The 17,735-nt window shown below is 41.2% G+C and overlaps 1 protein-coding gene across 1 annotated transcript; it reads left to right on the top strand.

The window, feature by feature from the left end:
* The first annotated feature begins 6,758 nt into the window (after window positions 1–6,758).
* Window positions 6,759–9,320, top strand: LOC145952356 (uncharacterized). Its single transcript, XM_083064704.1, has one exon. It carries the CDS (start codon window positions 6,759–6,761, stop codon window positions 9,318–9,320), a length of 2,562 nt encoding a protein of 853 aa, XP_082920830.1.
* The last annotated feature ends 8,415 nt before the right edge of the window (window positions 9,321–17,735 follow it).

A 17,735-nucleotide genomic window follows, 5' to 3' on the forward strand; every position in this document is an offset into this window, starting at 1 on the left:
CCATTGTTGCGCATCGGATCGAGTCAAAAGCAGATCGTCTTGCATATCCTTGATCAACTGTGCCTGCCTTGAATACTCGGCCTCAAGGTGTGCTATCTTCATGTTGACTTCTTGGAGTTGACTACTCGGTTCAACCTTTGGCATTTTGGGTGCCCGAGTAGCCTCCTCATTGAGGTTAGCACACTCATCCTTGAGCCGCTCTATCTCGTGGTCTTTCTTCTTGCATTGCCTTTGAAGACCATCAATAGTAAAACTGGATTCTTCATTTTTCTCTTCAAGAACTCTCATCTGAGCTCCCATGATTTCCAGTTTCTTGGTCAAGGCGTCGACTTGCTCTTGCAACACCTTCCTTGTTGCTGAGGTTGCACAAGAAGTGGATGGTTGAGGCACCCCCCTCTCGCTCCTCCATTCCTCATAATCAATGGAGACGGATACCCGAGGCTTTCCAAGCTCGAGATCTCCCTCATAGGTTGGTCTCTCCCACGCTCTCATGACAGCGTGCATGTCCTTCTGATGCTCGGAATCGAAGGAGAAACACAACCCTCCAAGCTCCTCTATAGTAGGAATGGTCTGAGTCCTCATCAGTTGCCTCATAACCAATCTAGGTGAGTAGGCTATGCAACCTCTGAGGCCTATCAATGGTATGCTTGGATAACTGCCGCATCTCATCAATACATGGCTTGGACGGAACCAAGGGCAAACCCACGTGAAGTGCTCGATACTCCACTGTTCCATCTCTTCCTTCCACTCAGAAGCATATCGGCAGCGTACGGGAATTTTCGAAAAACTCCTCAAAGGGTCGGGCAAGGTCCCCATATGACTAGAGGCATAGAAATGAGTAATGCTCCACACATACAGCAAGGAGGTGCAGCATCGGATGATTTTTCCTTGCTTCTGTTGAGACAGATGAACAGAGAGCAAGGTGTCGGCAAGAATAGCAGGCACGGGACTCTTCATGTGTACGTCCCAAGCGAAGAAAGCGTCCATCGCAGCATGGTCCACTGTGTTAGCGTGAAAGGGGAATAGGATCATCCCAAACACAGCTAACGCTAGAGTCTTGTTGAAAGCTAACCAATCTCCCTCACCAGCCAAGGAAGAAAGGTGGTCCTCAATCATAGCAAGCTTCCAACCTTTAATACTGCCGTTCCCCACTAAGGCAGCTGATCGTGATGGTAATTTGACCTGAGTGGCAACTCTCTCTACGGCCACATGGTTGTCGTGAAAGATATAGACCCCGGCTGATTTGGGCCATCGTAGCATGAGTTCGTACTCCTCGAGAGTAGGAACTAGGTCAAACTGGGGGAACTCGAAGCAGTGCAAATCGATACTCCAGAAGTGAACCAGTGCTCTCAGAAATGCTGGATCCACACAGATCTTCATCAAGTCGAGAACTCGTCCATATGATTTCTCAAACTTGACGCGAGCCTCTCTTGGCATCAAAGTACAGAGGTGATCCAACCTCTCAGCATGGTATAACAAGAAGTCTACTTTCTTCAACTGCCCATGCATCTCCTTAGACCTCTCTATATTCTACAATACAATGCATGATATGAGATGATGGAGATGAATATGCATGCATAGTGTTTATTCAACTAAGCATTATCATGTTTTGGGATTTTCCTAAGATGATGCATGATATTGCTTGGTTTGGATAAATACATATTTTTTCTTTTTTGGGTATTTTTATTTATTATTATTATTATTTTTATTTTTTTTTGTATTTTTGGGTGAAAAGGGAAACTACCTATATGAATGTGATGAAGGTAGATGTTAACACCATGTAATGGAAGATTCTTTATTTCTATTTATTCTTATTATTTAAAAAGGAACGTTGTATGTTTAAAAGGTGCAATGTATGCTCATACAATGTCACATAAAAATGCACAAACAATTCACTCATCCACGAACAGTCACGAGCGAATCACGAGGTAGGGGTATCCTGCAGAAAGGTGCATATTCAAGGTGGTTCTAACTGTTCTCACCAGTCCAAGGCCCCCAAGGTGCCCCCATTATAGGGACCCAATTCCTCTCGTCGTAAGTCGATGGAAAGCTCCAACGCACTGTCGGACTCGAGTTCATGGTTATCACCTTGAGTGATGCTTTCCGACAACGGTCTACGGGCACCTATAGACCCATTCGACAACCGGCCGTACTAACATCCACTCCCTATGGCTTACCACTCATGCCCCCGGGTATAGAGGGAACTGTTGTGTGCAAAGGTTTGTGTGCAATTTATATTTCAAACAATTGCAGAAACTAAACATACAACAGTTTATTAAAGCCATATAAATAAAGCATGTTATCATACAAACAAGGGGTAATGAAGTAATTTTAACTATTATTTGTTAAAAATAATCTGTCACTAAATGGGACTGACTCTCGAGGCTTCCCCAGTGGAGTCGCCATCTGTCGCCACCGGCCCGAAACGGGCTTTCGGCATTCGCGAGGGATGGTTGGACTCTTTTATTTGTTGAAAAATATGGATTGCTAGAATGACTTATTCTCAAACTGAGACCTTGTCAAACGAGAAATTTTATTAAAAGGCTCACCAATCCATGTTAATCCCAAGCGAGACCCTCCATGGATTAGCGGTTTTCATAAAAAGGAAGGGTTCATGGAGTCGCCACCAATGTTTTACTCAAAACATTGGAAAAAGAAGTTTAAGGCAATCGATTCAAAAATCGACTTCGGCCATGACAACCAGAGTCGGGTAAGGGAGTCGGTTACGCGTGGGGAAGGTGTTAGCACCCCACAGCGCCCCTTTCGGGTTCCCTATGACAGATTATTTAAAAATAATAGTGCGAAATTACTAAATTACCCCTATTTATTCTAAGCTATTATAAATTAACTATCTACATGATGACAGTTTAAATATGTACACACAGAAAGCGGTAAAAGAATGGACTTTAAAGAGATAAACCTTTGAAGCGTGCTTTCTTATATATCTTGACAGAAATTGGGAAGCGTTTTGGCGTTCCCTCCCTCTACAAGACCGCTCGCTCCCTCCTATAAAATTTTAACTATGGAAATCCGGAGGATTTCCCTTCGACTAGGTTCGAGACTCAAGCAAATGGCTCGTGACTCAAGAACTTCGTCGGATCAACTCTCCGAGTGATTTCTAGGCAGAGCACTGCTCAAAAAAACCCAGAATACTCAAGAAGAGGGTTAAAACTCAGTCCAAAAAAGTGTAGAATGACGTCCAAATGACGTCTTATTTATAGGGAACAGGCGCAATAAGGGCCCTGGAGTCAATACGGCCCGTATTGAAGTTTTGAACTTCAATACGGCCGTATTGAGTTCAGTGCGGCCGTATTGTGGTTCAAAATGTTCAATACGGCCGTACTGAACTTTTGGGAGGCCGTATTGGGCTTCATTCCCTCCACTTCCTTATTTTGAGCTACTCTAAGACTTCTAAACCTACGAATAATCATCCTAGGGTCTTCCAGGGTCTTCCAGGAGTCCTTCCGGCTGACTTTCCTTTGGTCTTCGAGAGTCTTCGAGCTTTATTTCCGACCCGGACAATTTTAGGGGTCTACAACTAGCACATCATATGAGCTTCCCAAATCCCATGGATTGAAGACAAAAGTGGACAGTACCAATCACAAGTTTAAGGAATTACTGAGAAACACAATATTGGATTGTTAGAAAACATACATGAGAGATCCCAAAATCCATTTTAAGAAGCCAAAATCCCAAAATTCCAAAACCTAAAAGCATCTGAAGAGTGTGAAGTACAACCAAAATTTTCAAATATGCATAAATATGGAGCAAAACCAGAACTCTCATGGAAAAGTGAGAAATTGAAAGCATTAAACCAAGGTTGTTAAACTCAAATATGTACATTCAAACACATAACACAATTCATAAACTCGTAAAAGTTTACCTAGTACAAAATTACTTCTTAAAATGACAAGGCTTAGATCAGGCTTCTAATAACAACTTCTCTAGTCAAATGACAGACACATGATTTTCTTTTATTAATTCTATAACACATTTAATGGAGGTCAATTTATATTAGAAGAACATCCACATATCATTATTTAATCATTTGATTGTTGAACTTAAAGCTAAGGGAATAAGGATCTTGATGCAAGTTTTATATAACATATACTAGTGCTTTAAATCCCTGATAACAGCCAGCCCCAAAATCACTATACTAGGATAGCCACTATTTTGAAAAAATTTAAATAGTTCATATAACATATACTATACACATACAAATTCTCAAAAATGATAAAATTACACAAAATTCATGACATTCATAATTAACAATAAAAATTCATGTAGTGAAAAAGTTGACAAACCAAGAAGAGAGAGACAAATGTCGTCAAAGATAAGGGAGGCAACAATCTCTAACAAATCTAGTTGCTAGAGAGAATGGAAACTGAAAATCAGTCACCAGAGAAATCAGAGGCAGAGAAACAAGAGAAAAGAGACTAAGAAAGTGAGAAACCGGTTGTTGTAGTACAAGATCGAGAGATAAATGATAGTTGGGTCAAGAGAAAAGGAAAGAAATGGCAACTTTTGATTGATTTTATAAGCAAAATATTTTATAGAAATTAAAATCCCAAATAAAATATAAATCCCAAATAAACCTTAACAATCAAAGGGCTTCATCGAAATCAAGACAGAATGCCTGTTATCCCATCCACTATGGGCACCACTTTATAATGCACTATTTAAAACCATGGTTTTGGATCCATTTGGGTATCAAATAAGTGTTTACCATATAAGAACTTATTATAAGTTATATTTATAATCAAAGAAAAATAAGATTAAACTACAAGTTGTAAGTTTCTGTAACCCATCTTGTAGAGCTTATTCAAATAAGTAAAAAATTGATGGGTTGCTTTGGTATTTGTTTTTGTAGAGATATATTCTTTGAGAGGAGCTTTATATCTTGTTGTTCAACAGAGATTCACACACATCCTCACATTGTTATGATATTGTCTACTTTGAGCTAAAACTTTTATAGATTTACTTTTTTTTTTCATCATCTAGTAAAACCTTGTACCAATGAAGATTGTGTGGTTAAACTTATATTCATCATCTTGATCTAACAATGCAAAAAAAATTTGTATCCCAATAATTCCCTACTCAAGCAAAAGACCTAACTCATAATCTATGTCTTTGTCTTGTATTGGTATTTTTGTTATTGTTTGCTTGAGTTGTGTGGAGATATATTTTTCACTGAACTATCGGCTTTAATATCACTAATGTGTTGTTTTGTATTTATTTTTGTAATGATATGTTTTTCAAGAGGAATATATTGTTGTTGTGCAACGGGGATTCAAGCACATTTCATATTAATATAATATTGTCCACTTTGAGCTTAAACCTTCATGGATTTATTTTTGGTTCATCACTTTATGTGTGTTTATAAACTCATGTTTATCCTCTTATGTTATCAATAAGAGACTTTGTTTGTATCCTAAAGAAAACAAGTTATGAAAACATCTTAAGTTATTTCCATAAACACTTCTAAACACTTACACAAGTACTTAGGTCCAAATAACCCTTAAATAATCTCTTTCAAGCACATCCTTATCCTACTTAAAAAAAAAAAAAATCCCAAATAGTGTCCAAAGTTGAAGGAATAGAAGATTGTTGCTAGAGTAATTATGTAATGGCAAAAACTAAGAATAATCTCACAAACCTAGGCCTCCCACATATGCCACAAACAATAAGCACATGATCAACCCATATAAGCATATAACATTTTCAACAAAAGCAACTACCAGAAAGATAAACAATAAACAAGATTCGTGCCCTAAAGCATTTGAGAAGTGTAGAAAATGAGCTGAAAAGTGAAGACATTAGGGTTGAAGTTGTGGAAAGAAGGAAACGAACCAAGGCTCATTAATAGTGTGTCTCTGACGGTTGATCCTTCCCTCAATGCCTACCTATGTTGGAGATTGCTTCTTTACAAGGTACTTCGGACTTCCAAGAATTTTTTTTTTAAGACCAACTAGGAACATCTAATATGGTCTTTATCAATAGTAAACTTCCATTTATTTGAAATTACTTAAGATTAAAAATCGTTAAATTACATTATTAGTCTTTTAATTATTAATTTTTTATTTATTTTAGAATAGAGATATTTAATCTTTTAGATTTAAAAATATAAAATTTTAATTATTTTATTGAATTGACATATATTAATCATTAAATTTAATATTTAATCATATTTAAGTAATGAAACATTACTTCTAAGCAGGAATGCTCAAGGTTGTTCAATAGATAATTAGTAGAATTAATTGGCCATTTATAGAGTGCAAAACAATATATTTTCTCTAAAATGCAAAACATAATTGTACAGGTAGAGACGTTCGGTCATCCCTACATCGGCCACCGAATGGAAGAACCAGGTAGCCGAACGCCAATCGGCCACCTGAATCAGCCCATCATCACTTAACACTTAATCTAGGCTTAGGGGATAATTACTTGATTAAGGTATATTACCTAATACGGTAAATACGCCATAGGGCCCATAAGGCTCAAGGCCCATAAATGTCAGTATAAATAGTTCAGGTCAAAAGGTAACGTCACTGTTCATTAATTACTCTCGATATTTGTGTTTGTCCTGACTTGAGCGTTGGAGTGCCTTTTGCAGGTACCAACCCCTCACTCACATCGGATCGGAGCAGTCGTTCGGCCCTCAATCTACGAGAAGATTATTGGTGTATCCTCTAGACAGGTACATTTGGCGCCCACCGTGGGGCCGAACGAAGTTGGTTGAAAGTTTGCTGAGAAGAACGATGCCGATAACTAGGAGAACAAACACACAAGATCGTCCTACTGAAGAGCATGTGGAGGTTGTGGATGAAACTGACCTCTCCGAAACAGTGCGATTGCTGAAACAAGAAATGGAGTTAATGAAACAACAAAGAGAGAAAGATGCAAGGGAGCTTTCGGCCTTGAGGGCTGAGAATGAAGCATTGAAAAGTCAGGATACTTCATGGAAGCCTACTCATGTCACCAACACACAAACTCAAGGGTCGTATCAATCTCACGCGATCCATACATCAGCTCCTCATGCTTCGGCAGTAGCCCCTGAGAAGTTTCCTTCGGCTTTACCTACTGTGGGTCGTCCTGCAGATATGACCACTGTCGGATCACACCGACATTCGTTTACTCCCTCTATTATGCAACTCCCTTTAATGGATAATTGGAAGGCTTTGCCTATTGACAAATATGATGGTACTACTGATCCTGATGAACATTTAGATGTTTTTCTGACACAGGTAACTCTAAGTACGACAGATGACGCTACGTTGTGTCAGATTTTTCCCACGTCCCTCAAAGGCAGAGCTCTCAGTTGGTTCACTCGTCTCCCACCCAACTCAATCGATTCCTTCAATACATTGTCATCACAGTTCACTATCCAATTCGCAACAAGTCGCCCTCATAGTCTAACGTCTTTATCTCTGGTTGGTCTTAGACAGGATAAAAAGGAGTCTCTTCGGGCGTTTATGGACCGGTTCAACAAGGCTGCTTTGGAAATCAAAGATCTCAACCCAGCTGTGGCACTACATCATCTTACAACAGCATTGAAGCCAGGCCCATTTGTCAACAGCATTTGTAAAAAGCCTCCTTCAGACATGAATGATCTACGTAGGAGGGCTGATAAATACATGCAGATGAAGGAGTTGGCAGAATTTAGAAATCAAGCCCGAGCCGAGCAGTCTGCTAAACCCGAGAGATTGGTAGAACAACCATACAGGGGGCGAGGCAAAGAAATATCCCTTCGGGAGCGGCCTATTTGGGGTCCGAAATACACTCAATACACTCCGCTTAATACCAATCGTGCGGCGGTACTCGAACAGGCTTTGGCTTCCGAAGTGTTAACAATTCCGAAGAGAGCGTCCACTCCACCACGCGCGCATATTAGCAAATCTTGTCGGTATCATCGCAATCGTGGACACTCAACTGATGAATGTGCGGCCCTTAAAGATAAGATTGAAGACTTGATTAAGCAAGGAAAATTGCATAATTTTGTGGACCGCTCAGGTTCATCCCAGACTCGCTCATATCAACCCAGATATCAATATCGGCACAGGCAAGATCGTTCTGATAAAACCTCCGATAGAGCTCGGCGTGAAAGAAGCAGGTCGCGCGAAAGAAAAGATGACTCGGCACCTTCACATAGGAGGGTTATTAATACTATTGCTGGTGGATTTGCGGGTGGAGGCACCACTTCTTCAGCCCAAAAGAGACATCTCCGAGCTATCCGATCGGTCAATACTGTTCATAGACAGTCTTCTCGGCGGTTGCCAACAATAACCTTCACTGATGCTGACTTCAAAGGCATTGATCCGGAGCAAGACGATCCGATGGTTATCAGTGTAGAAATCCACAATTGCATCGTCAAGAAAACATTGATCTACCAGGGCAGTTCGGCAGATATTATATATTGGAACACATTCAAGCAGTTGGGCATTTCTGAAAAAGAATTGCTTCCCTATGACGATCCGTTGGTTGGTTTTGCAGGGGAGAGGGTCAGTACCAGGGGTTACATTAAACTCTTCACACGCTTTTGTTTTGACGAACAAGAAAGCAGAGAAGTTCAAGTAAAATATATTGTGGTGGATGCTAGCACTTCATATAATATCCTCCTCGGCAGACCGTCTTTAAATGCATTGGGGGCTATCGTCTCAACACCACATTTGGCGATGAAGTTTCCATCCGACAAAGGGAAAATAATCACAATTCACGCCGATCAAAAGGCTGCTAGAGAATGCTATTATGCTAGTTTGCGAGTTTTACCGTTTGAAGAAAGAAAATCTAAATCAAACAGAATACATGTTGTGAACGCTTCGGCACTTCTAGAGGAGGCTGTGTGGGATCTTGATCCAAGAATGAATAATGAAGAGCGTGTGGAGCCGATTGAGTCAAAAATACATTTTCAGATAGGTTCACGTCCTGAGCAGGTTACATACATCGGTGCCGATATGTCCAAAGACGACCGTTCGGCCCTATGTAAGGTTATAGTGGAGAATAAAGATCTTTTTGCCTGGACACCTTCTGACATGCCGGGTGTAGACCCGAAGGTTATGTGTCATAAGTTATCAATTTGTGCCGAGGCAAGACCGATCGCGCAGCGGAAAAGAAAAATGGGGAACGAAAGAAAACTTGCGGTTGAAACGGAGGTTGCCAAGTTGCTTGATGCCGGATTCATTCGGGAGGTCCATTACACCACTTGGTTGGCAAATGTAGTAATGGTAAAAAAGTCAAATGGGAAGTGGAGAATGTGCACTGATTACACAAGTCTCAACAAGGCATGTCCTAAGGATGCTTACCCACTTCCAAACATAGATTGATTAGTTGATGGAGCCTCGGGTCATGGAATGTTGACTTTTCTTGATGCTTACTCAGGATATAACCAAATTCCCATGCATACCTGTGACGAGGAAAAGACGGCCTTCATAACCGATTCGGCCAATTACTGCTATCAGGTAATGCCGTTTGGGTTGAAAAATGCAGGGGCAACGTACCAAAGGTTGATGAACAAAGTTTTTCAACACCAAATAGGCAAGAACATGGAAGTGTACGTGGATGACATGGTCGTAAAATCCAGAAGCATTGATCGGCATGTAACGGACCTTTCGGAAGTATTCCAACAGGTGCGCAAGTATGATATGCGGCTCAATCCGGAGAAGTGCGTATTTGGAGTGTCCGGAGGCAAATTCCTGGGCTTCATGCTTTCGGCGAGAGGTATTGAAGCTAATCCTGACAAGTGTATGGCAATCGTCAACATGATAAGCCCTCAAAACCTTAAACAAGTTCAACAACTAGCAGGTCGGCTTACAGCGTTGTCACGATTTCTCCCGTGTTTGGCCGAAATAACGAAACCCATGGTGGGATTGTTGAGAAAAGCGAAAAAATTTGAATGGTCTGATGAATGTGAAAAGGCCTTTCGGACCCTAAAGGAACGTCTCGGTTCGCCGCCTATACTTTCTAAGCCTGATCCAACGCTACCAATTATGGTCTATTTATGTGTATCAAATGATACAATAAGTACAGCTCTAATTCAAGAACGGGAGGGACAGCAACCTATTTACTTCATCAGTCGCATGCTACAGGAGGCTGAGACAAGGTACCAGCTCTTGGAAAAAGTGGCACTGGGGCTAGTCCATACCGCTCGGCGCCTCCGGCAATATTTCCAGAGTCACCAAATCGTCGTTCGAACTGATTGCCCGATAGCTAAAGTGTTACGTAAACCAGAATTGGCAGGAAGGATGATGGCTTGGTCTATCGAGTTATCGGAGTTTGACATTGGTTTTCAGCCTAGACGGCCGATCAGGTCCCAGTGCTTGGTGGATTTTATCAATGAGTTGCAACCGAAAGGTTGTTTTGTGAATAGTTTGTGGATGATACACGTGGACGGTTCCTCAAACAGTCAAGGTAGTGGAGCTGGAATAATTTTGGAAGGACCAACAGGATTGATTCTAGAACAATCATTACGGTTTTCGTTTAAAGCTTCAAATAACCAGGCCGAGTATGAAGCGCTGTTGGCAGGTTTAAGGCTTGCACGAGAGATCGGAGTTAGCCGATTGGAGTGCTAGACCGATTCAAAAATTGTAGCCGAGCAGGTGAATGATAATTTTCAAGTAAAAGATGCGAACTTGTTAAAATATTATCATTTGTTTCAAAAAATGCGTGATATGTTTGAAGAAGTTCATCTAAAGCACACCCCAAGAGAAAACAATGAGAGGGCGGATCAGTTGGCTCGGTTGGCAAGCAGTACCAGAAAACCCGGACAGTTGAGAACCACGCTTCACTTGGAACTTGAAGCACCGAGTGTGGTAGCTGCCGAATGTTTGGCAGTGCAGGAGTCCGCTCGAACATGGATCACTGAGATAGTGGAGCATCTTGAATATGGTAAACTACCATCGGATCCAACGGCTGCTAAAAAGCTCCGAACGCAGGCTGCTAGATATATTGTGGTTGGAGGAGAGCTGTATAGAAGAGGATTCTCGGTTCCGTTGTTAAAATGCGTTGATAAAGAGCAAGCCAATTATATATTGAGAGAGATTCATGAAGGGATATGCGGTTTTCATTCGGGAGGACGAACTTTAGCCACTAAGGTGCTTCGGGCAGGATACTATTGGCCTACTCTCAGGGAAGATTGTGTAACGTTCGTAAAACACTGTATATCATGCCAACGGCATGGTAACCTTATTCATGCTTCAGCTGAAGAACTTCATGGTATTAATTCACCTTGGCCGTTCGCAATGTGGGGTATGGATATTCTTGGACCCTTCCCAATTGCCAAGGGTTAGTGCAAATTTTTGCTAGTTGCTGTAGACTATTTCACGAAATGGGTCGAGGCCGAGCCACTTGCTAGTATCACAACTGCTAATGTTCAAAAGTTTTTGTGGAAAAACATCATTACTCGCTTCGGCATTCCATATGCACTTGTAACCGATAATGGTTTGCAATTCGCCGATCAAAAACTTAATCGGTTCATTCAGGATCTCGGCATCAAGCACAGATTCACATCGGTAGAACACCCGCAAGCCAATGGGCAGGCCGAAGCAGCAAATAAAGTAATTCTTGGTGAATTAAAGAAAAGATTGGGAGATGCCAAGGGAGCTTGGGCAGAGGAGTTGTTAGAGGTTTTATGGGCTTATCGGTGCACGCCTCAGTCCACGACCAAAGAAACACCCTTTCGGCTAACATATGGCACTGATGCAATGATACCTGTTGAGGTAGGAGAACCATCTTTTCGGCGACAATATTTTGATGAAAATACCAATGATGTATCTCTCCGAGCTGAGGTTGACATGGTCGATGAAGTCCGTATCAGAACAGAGATTATAGCTGAAGCTTGCAAGCAGAAGATGGCTCGTAGGTTTAATTCCAACCTTATTAAAAGAAGTTTCCAGGAGGGCGACTTGGTGTGGAGAGTGCAAGGATCGGCAAGACGTAATACGAAAGAAGGCAAGTTGGCTGCTAACTGGGATGGTCCATTTCGGGTACGACATAATTTGGAAAACGGCGCATACAAGTTGGAAGAACTCTCGGGCAAGGTCATTCCCAGAACGTGGAACGCTTCTCATTTGAAGACATATTATAGCTAGTATATATTGTAAAAGGACCTTGTGTAAACAGATGGTGTACTCTTTTCCTTGATCGGTCTTTTCTCCCCTTATAAAAAAGTGAAAAGGGGTTTTGGCCGACAAGGTTTTTAACGAGGCACCCATTAATGAAATTACTTCAGTTCTTCCATTATATTTGACAATTCTTAACAGCTGTTCAAATCTCGCAACAGGCTTCCCTCCCGAGTTGTTCAACTCGGCTAAGGATGTGCCTTAAAAAATCTCGCAACAGGCTTCCCTCCCGAGTTGTTCAACTTGGCTAAGGATGTGCCTTAAAAAATCTCGAAACAGGCTTCCCTCCCGAGTTGTTCAACTCGGCTAAGGATGTGCCTTAAAAAATCTCGAAACAGGCTTCCCTCCCGGGTTGTTCAACTCGGCTAAGGATGTGCCTTAAAAAATCTCGAAACAGGCTTCCCTCCCGAGTTGTTCAACTCGGCTAAGGACGTGCCTTAAAAAACCTCGAAACAGGCTTCCCTCCCGAGTTGTTCAACTCGGCTAAGGATGTGCCTTAATAAGCAAGCAATTCTGAATGAACCCATTTGGAATTGCTCAGAAAGCAAGCAATTCCGAACGAACCCGTTTGACATTGCTCAAAAAGCAAGCAATACCGAACGAACCCGTTCGGCATTGCTCAAAAAGTAAGCAATCCCGAACGAACCCGTTCGGCATTGCTCAAAAAAGCAAGCAATTCCGAAGGAACCCGTTCGGCATTGCTCAAAAAGCAAGAAATTCCGAAGGAACCCGTTCGGCATTGCTCAAAAAGCAAGCAATTCCGAAGGAACCCGTTCGGCATTGCTCAAAAAGCAAGCAATCCCGAAGGAACCCGTTCGGCATTGCTCAAAAAGCAAGCAATCCCGAAGGAACCCGTTCGGCATTGCTCAAAAAGCAAGCAATTCCAAATGAACCCGTTCGGCATTGCTCAAAAAGCAAGCAATCCCGAAGGAACCCGTTCGGCATTGCTCAAAAAGCAAGCAATCCCGAACGAACCCGTTCGGCATTGCTCAAAAAGCAAGCAATCCCGAAGGAACCCGTTCGGCATTGCTCAAAAAGCAAGCAATCCCGAACGAACCCGTTCGGCATTGCTCAAAAAGCAAGCAATGCCGAACGAACCCGTTCGGCATTGCTCAAAAAGCAAGCAATTCCGAACGAACCCTTTGGCATTGCTCAAAAAGCAAGCAATTCCGAATGAACCCGTTCGGCATTGCTCAAAAAAGCAAGCAATTCTGAAAGACCCGTTCGGCATTGCTCAAAAAGCAAGCAATTCCGAACGAACCCGTTCGGCATTGCTCAAAAAGCAAGCAATTCCGAATGAACCCTTTCGGAATTGCTCAATAAGCAAGCATTTCCGAATGAACCCATTCGGTTTTGCTAAAAAAACAAGTAACTCCAATTGAACCCATTCGGTATTGTTCAAAAAATAAGCAATTCCGAGTGAATCCACCCGGTCTTGAACGATAAGCAAATAAATTCACAAGTGTTCTCTTAATTTTGCTCAAGTTAAGTTTTACAATTGCATCGGTTCAATCTGTCGGTAACATAAAAATATTTATCGGCTCAGAAAATTAAATATCCATGCAGATTAGTAACAATTCAAGATGACACGTTTCAAAAGTGAAAATATTACTTCATTCAAAAAAAAAAAAAAAAAGTGGAGGCTCTATCGGCCCCCTTGCTACAAGTTGTAGAATCCTAACATTACTCATCGATGTTGCTTACTAGATCATTCTGGGCAGGGGCCTCTGTTTCCCCCTCGGGGTGGGGATTGGCAATTTCTTCATCTTCCTCACCAGATGAAGTATGAACATCTGTCGCTTGGGGGGCATCATCCAGCTCCTCGTCGTCAGGATTCGCCCCTTCGGGTATATCAGCAAATGACACGAGAGATCCTTGGTAAAAATCTTGAGTCATGTCGAACTCAAAATCCTCAGGAAATTGGCCGAAGTGCTTGGCCTGCCGAACGGCGTGTTTGAAACCAGCTTCATGTTGAGCAACAATTTTTTCTTTTGCTTGCTCTTTAAGATTGTCATACGCAGCTTGAGCTTCCTCCACTCGGCGACGCTCCTCGTTAGCTGCTTTTTGGAGGTCTAGACGAAGAGTATCATTGTCTCGTCGAGCAACATCCAGCTCAGCTGCTAGCTCCCGATTTTTAGCTAATATTTGTTCATTAGCTGCCATTGCCTCGGCTGCAATCTTCTCGGCTTCCTCCAAACCTTGCTTCAAATGTACCACCTTGCCAACAGGCTCCATGGCTAGATGGTGGGCTAAGGCCAATGAACGAGTTTGTACCTCGCAAAAAAGCCTCCATTTGGCCTTCGTGTCAAAGTAGCCAAAAATTCCTGCCCGAATGGAGACACCATGTCAGGCCAAATCACTGTCTCGGCCGGAGCATCATCACTCAGAAAGGCCTGAGACATCAGCGGTGGCGGCACCACAATCACGGTTCGGTTAGGCGAAGCTATAGGCGTTGATTTGGCCTTTTTAGCTTGGTCTTGACGTTCCTCGGAGTTCTTTCTCTTTGTATGCTCCCGACCAGAATCTTTCCCTTTCTTTTCTTTCTTCTTCTTGCGTTCCGGATGAGGAGGCAGTCGGTCATCATTGGACGGTCGAGGGGAGTGTGCAACGGTAGAAGTTCCCACCCCTCCGGATTGCCGAACTTGCTTCACCCGAGCAGCAAGCAGATTACGAATATTTTGCTCGTCAGCACCACTGGTAACCATGATTCCTGCAAAAAGGATTATGTAAAACATCAATAGGAATTAAGTTTACAGTTGAATTAGGACGGATAACATACCTATCAAGTCATTCCACCAACGAGGGGATTCAACCACGTTGATTAAAGACCTGATCGGCAAACGCCGAGGAAGACGAAGCAGTAACTTGAGGTCTGTTCGCTCTTCGGCTGTCAGCATTTTTTTTGGTACGACGTCATAAGGCCGAGGGGTGCGCGTCCAGTACAATAAAAATAAAGGCCTTTCGTCCTTATCAAAGAAGAACCGCCTCCCATTCGGCCGGATAGTCACTCGGAAAAATCTTGCCTTGAATTTTTTATACGAAGAAGTGAAGCTATCCAATAATAGTCGGTCACTCACTCGGCTTAAGGAGTGCCACTTCGCTAATATGGTAGGCCGAGACGAATAGAAATACAGGAAAAGGAGGGGAGAAAGCTTAATATCAAGACACTTACACAAGTGTTTGAAACCTTGTAACTATGCCCAACTGTTCGGGTGCAATTGCGTGGGTGCAACGTTTAAAATCTTTAGTACTCCCATGATAAACTCATCAAACGGCAGTTTCACTTTAAGATCCCGAAGAAGGCAGTCATATATATAAAATGACTCCATTCTAGCACCACTTTGATCAAGGCAGACCATGTCGGGATTTGGAGACGCATTGTTTCGGCATGACCGAACCCCAATTGGGTAGGGATTCTCGGTGGCATCGAAGTTCAGACAGTTAGTGTAATCCAATAGTCTCGTGATCATGTCTGTGTCTCGGTACCGAGAGTAGTAGGAAGTTACCTCCCCGTTTACCCATTCGTATCCAGGTAGTTCGGATGGACCGTATCGTTGACGATTCGATGCCCGCTTTGGTTTTTTCTCAACCTCTTCATTCCCACTGGTAGACGCCTCTCCCGAAGCAGAATCACCCTGATCTGGCCTTTCGGCACTCACAGGAGACGAAGATGCTGTGGGATGACTCGAATCACTGGACGAGGACCCCCCGGATGACGACGACCGAGAGCTGCTGGCCGAAGAAGTTACAGAAGTAGTAACCATGGCAACAAAAAACTTACCAGTTATCCGAAAGACCACAATCGTTCGTTGGATCGGCTTATGAGATCTTTAGCTATCACAATTCGGATGAGAGCAATGCGTGTGAATGGCCCTACCACACCACCTATTTATAAACTCAAAAAGAAGCGGGAAAATTCGAAGTTTCAAATTACATATAACCGTTCGATCCTCCAGATCCAACGGTTACAGTGGTACACCCGTTCACATTCCCCTAACAATCGTCTCTTTGTTACCCTTAAGGGAAGCCTCACCTTCCCCTAAGGCTGGGGGGCAGTGTACAGGTAGAGACGTTCGGTCATCCCTACATCGGCCACCGAATGGAAGAACCAGGTAGCCGAACGCCAATCGGCCACCTGAATCAGCCCATCATCACTTAACACTTAATCTAGGCTTAGGGGATAATTACTTGATTAAGGTATATTACCTAATACGGTAAATACGCCATAGGGCCCATAAGGCTCAAGGCCCATAAATGTCAGTATAAATAGTTCAGGTCAAAAGGTAACGTCATTGTTCATTAATTACTCTCGATATTTGTATTTGTCCTGACTTGAGCGTTGGAGTGCCTTTTGCAGGTACCAACCCCTCACTCACATCGGATCGGAGCAGTCGTTCGGCCCTCAATCTACGAGAAGATTATTGGTGTATCCTCTAGACAGGTACAATAATCATATATTTTGACATATACAAAGACAACACCAGATAAATATTAATGTCTTCAGAATTTATAAGCTAATTTTGAATTAACTCAATCATACTAAACACAAAAATGACATTTGTTTGCACAAATAGTAACGATATGCAGAACCAAGCTCTATTTTACAAGAGAAATTAAACCAATCAGAAGAAACAATTAAAATCTGAAAAATTTAAGCTACAAGCCTATGTGCTAGTGCTAGCTTTCTATGTACACAAACAACACAAGATTTCAACTAAATAGAAGCTTTATTTCAAATTATACATTCCTAAAAAAAAATATTTTTTGAAATATTATAATGAAAAATGTTATTCCTCATAACATTTTAAAAAATAAGTTTAGTTTGATTTAAATATTATAATAATATTTTCAAATTTTCAAAACAATTAAAATAAAAAGAAGAGTTAAAATTGAAATTATAATAGAATTAAAAGACAATTTTCCAAATTTTCATATAAATGAAACTTTCCAACTTCTTCGTTATGAGAATAAAAATAAAACAAATTACGATGTAATTACTTTCATGAAAATATCCATATCTAAAATGCTTTTTTTTTAAAACGCATAATAAACTTAAGAATACTACATTCTTTACTTCACATTCTCCTAAATATCTTTTCAATTCAAGAAACAAATATTCTCTTAACACTAAAAATAATATGATATATGTAATTTAAAATTTAAATTAAATTTTATATTACTAAAAGAATATATAAAACATGTATAAAATACACACGACATTCTTCAGGTCAGATCAAATAATACAGTTTTTTTTTATTAAATTATAGAAAAATGCTTAATCCTCCGAAAGTGATTGTCCGAAAAATCTTCCGAACACTGAAAATTATATTTCTGTAAATTGATTTAACGTAAAAAAAATTATTTTTATTTAATATTATCGTTAATTTAAATGTTGGAGGATAAGTATATGTTGGTTTTATTGTTAAAATTTTATAAACATACATCGAACAAAAAATATAAAAATAATTATTTTATATTTTCGTTAAAAAAATGGTGCTGTGTTTTTACGTTTTTGTTAAAAAAAGAGTTTTCCAAAACACGCTGTAATTCAGCCTGTATAATTCGGACTAAGCAGCACTTCTCTAAATTATATATTTTTCCCTTTATTATGGTTGATTTATA

The sequence above is a fragment of the Cajanus cajan genome, chromosome 10 (genome assembly GCF_000230855.2).
Source record: "Cajanus cajan strain Asha chromosome 10, NIPB_CcT2T_4, whole genome shotgun sequence".
Classification (NCBI taxonomy): Eukaryota; Viridiplantae; Streptophyta; class Magnoliopsida; order Fabales; family Fabaceae; genus Cajanus; species Cajanus cajan.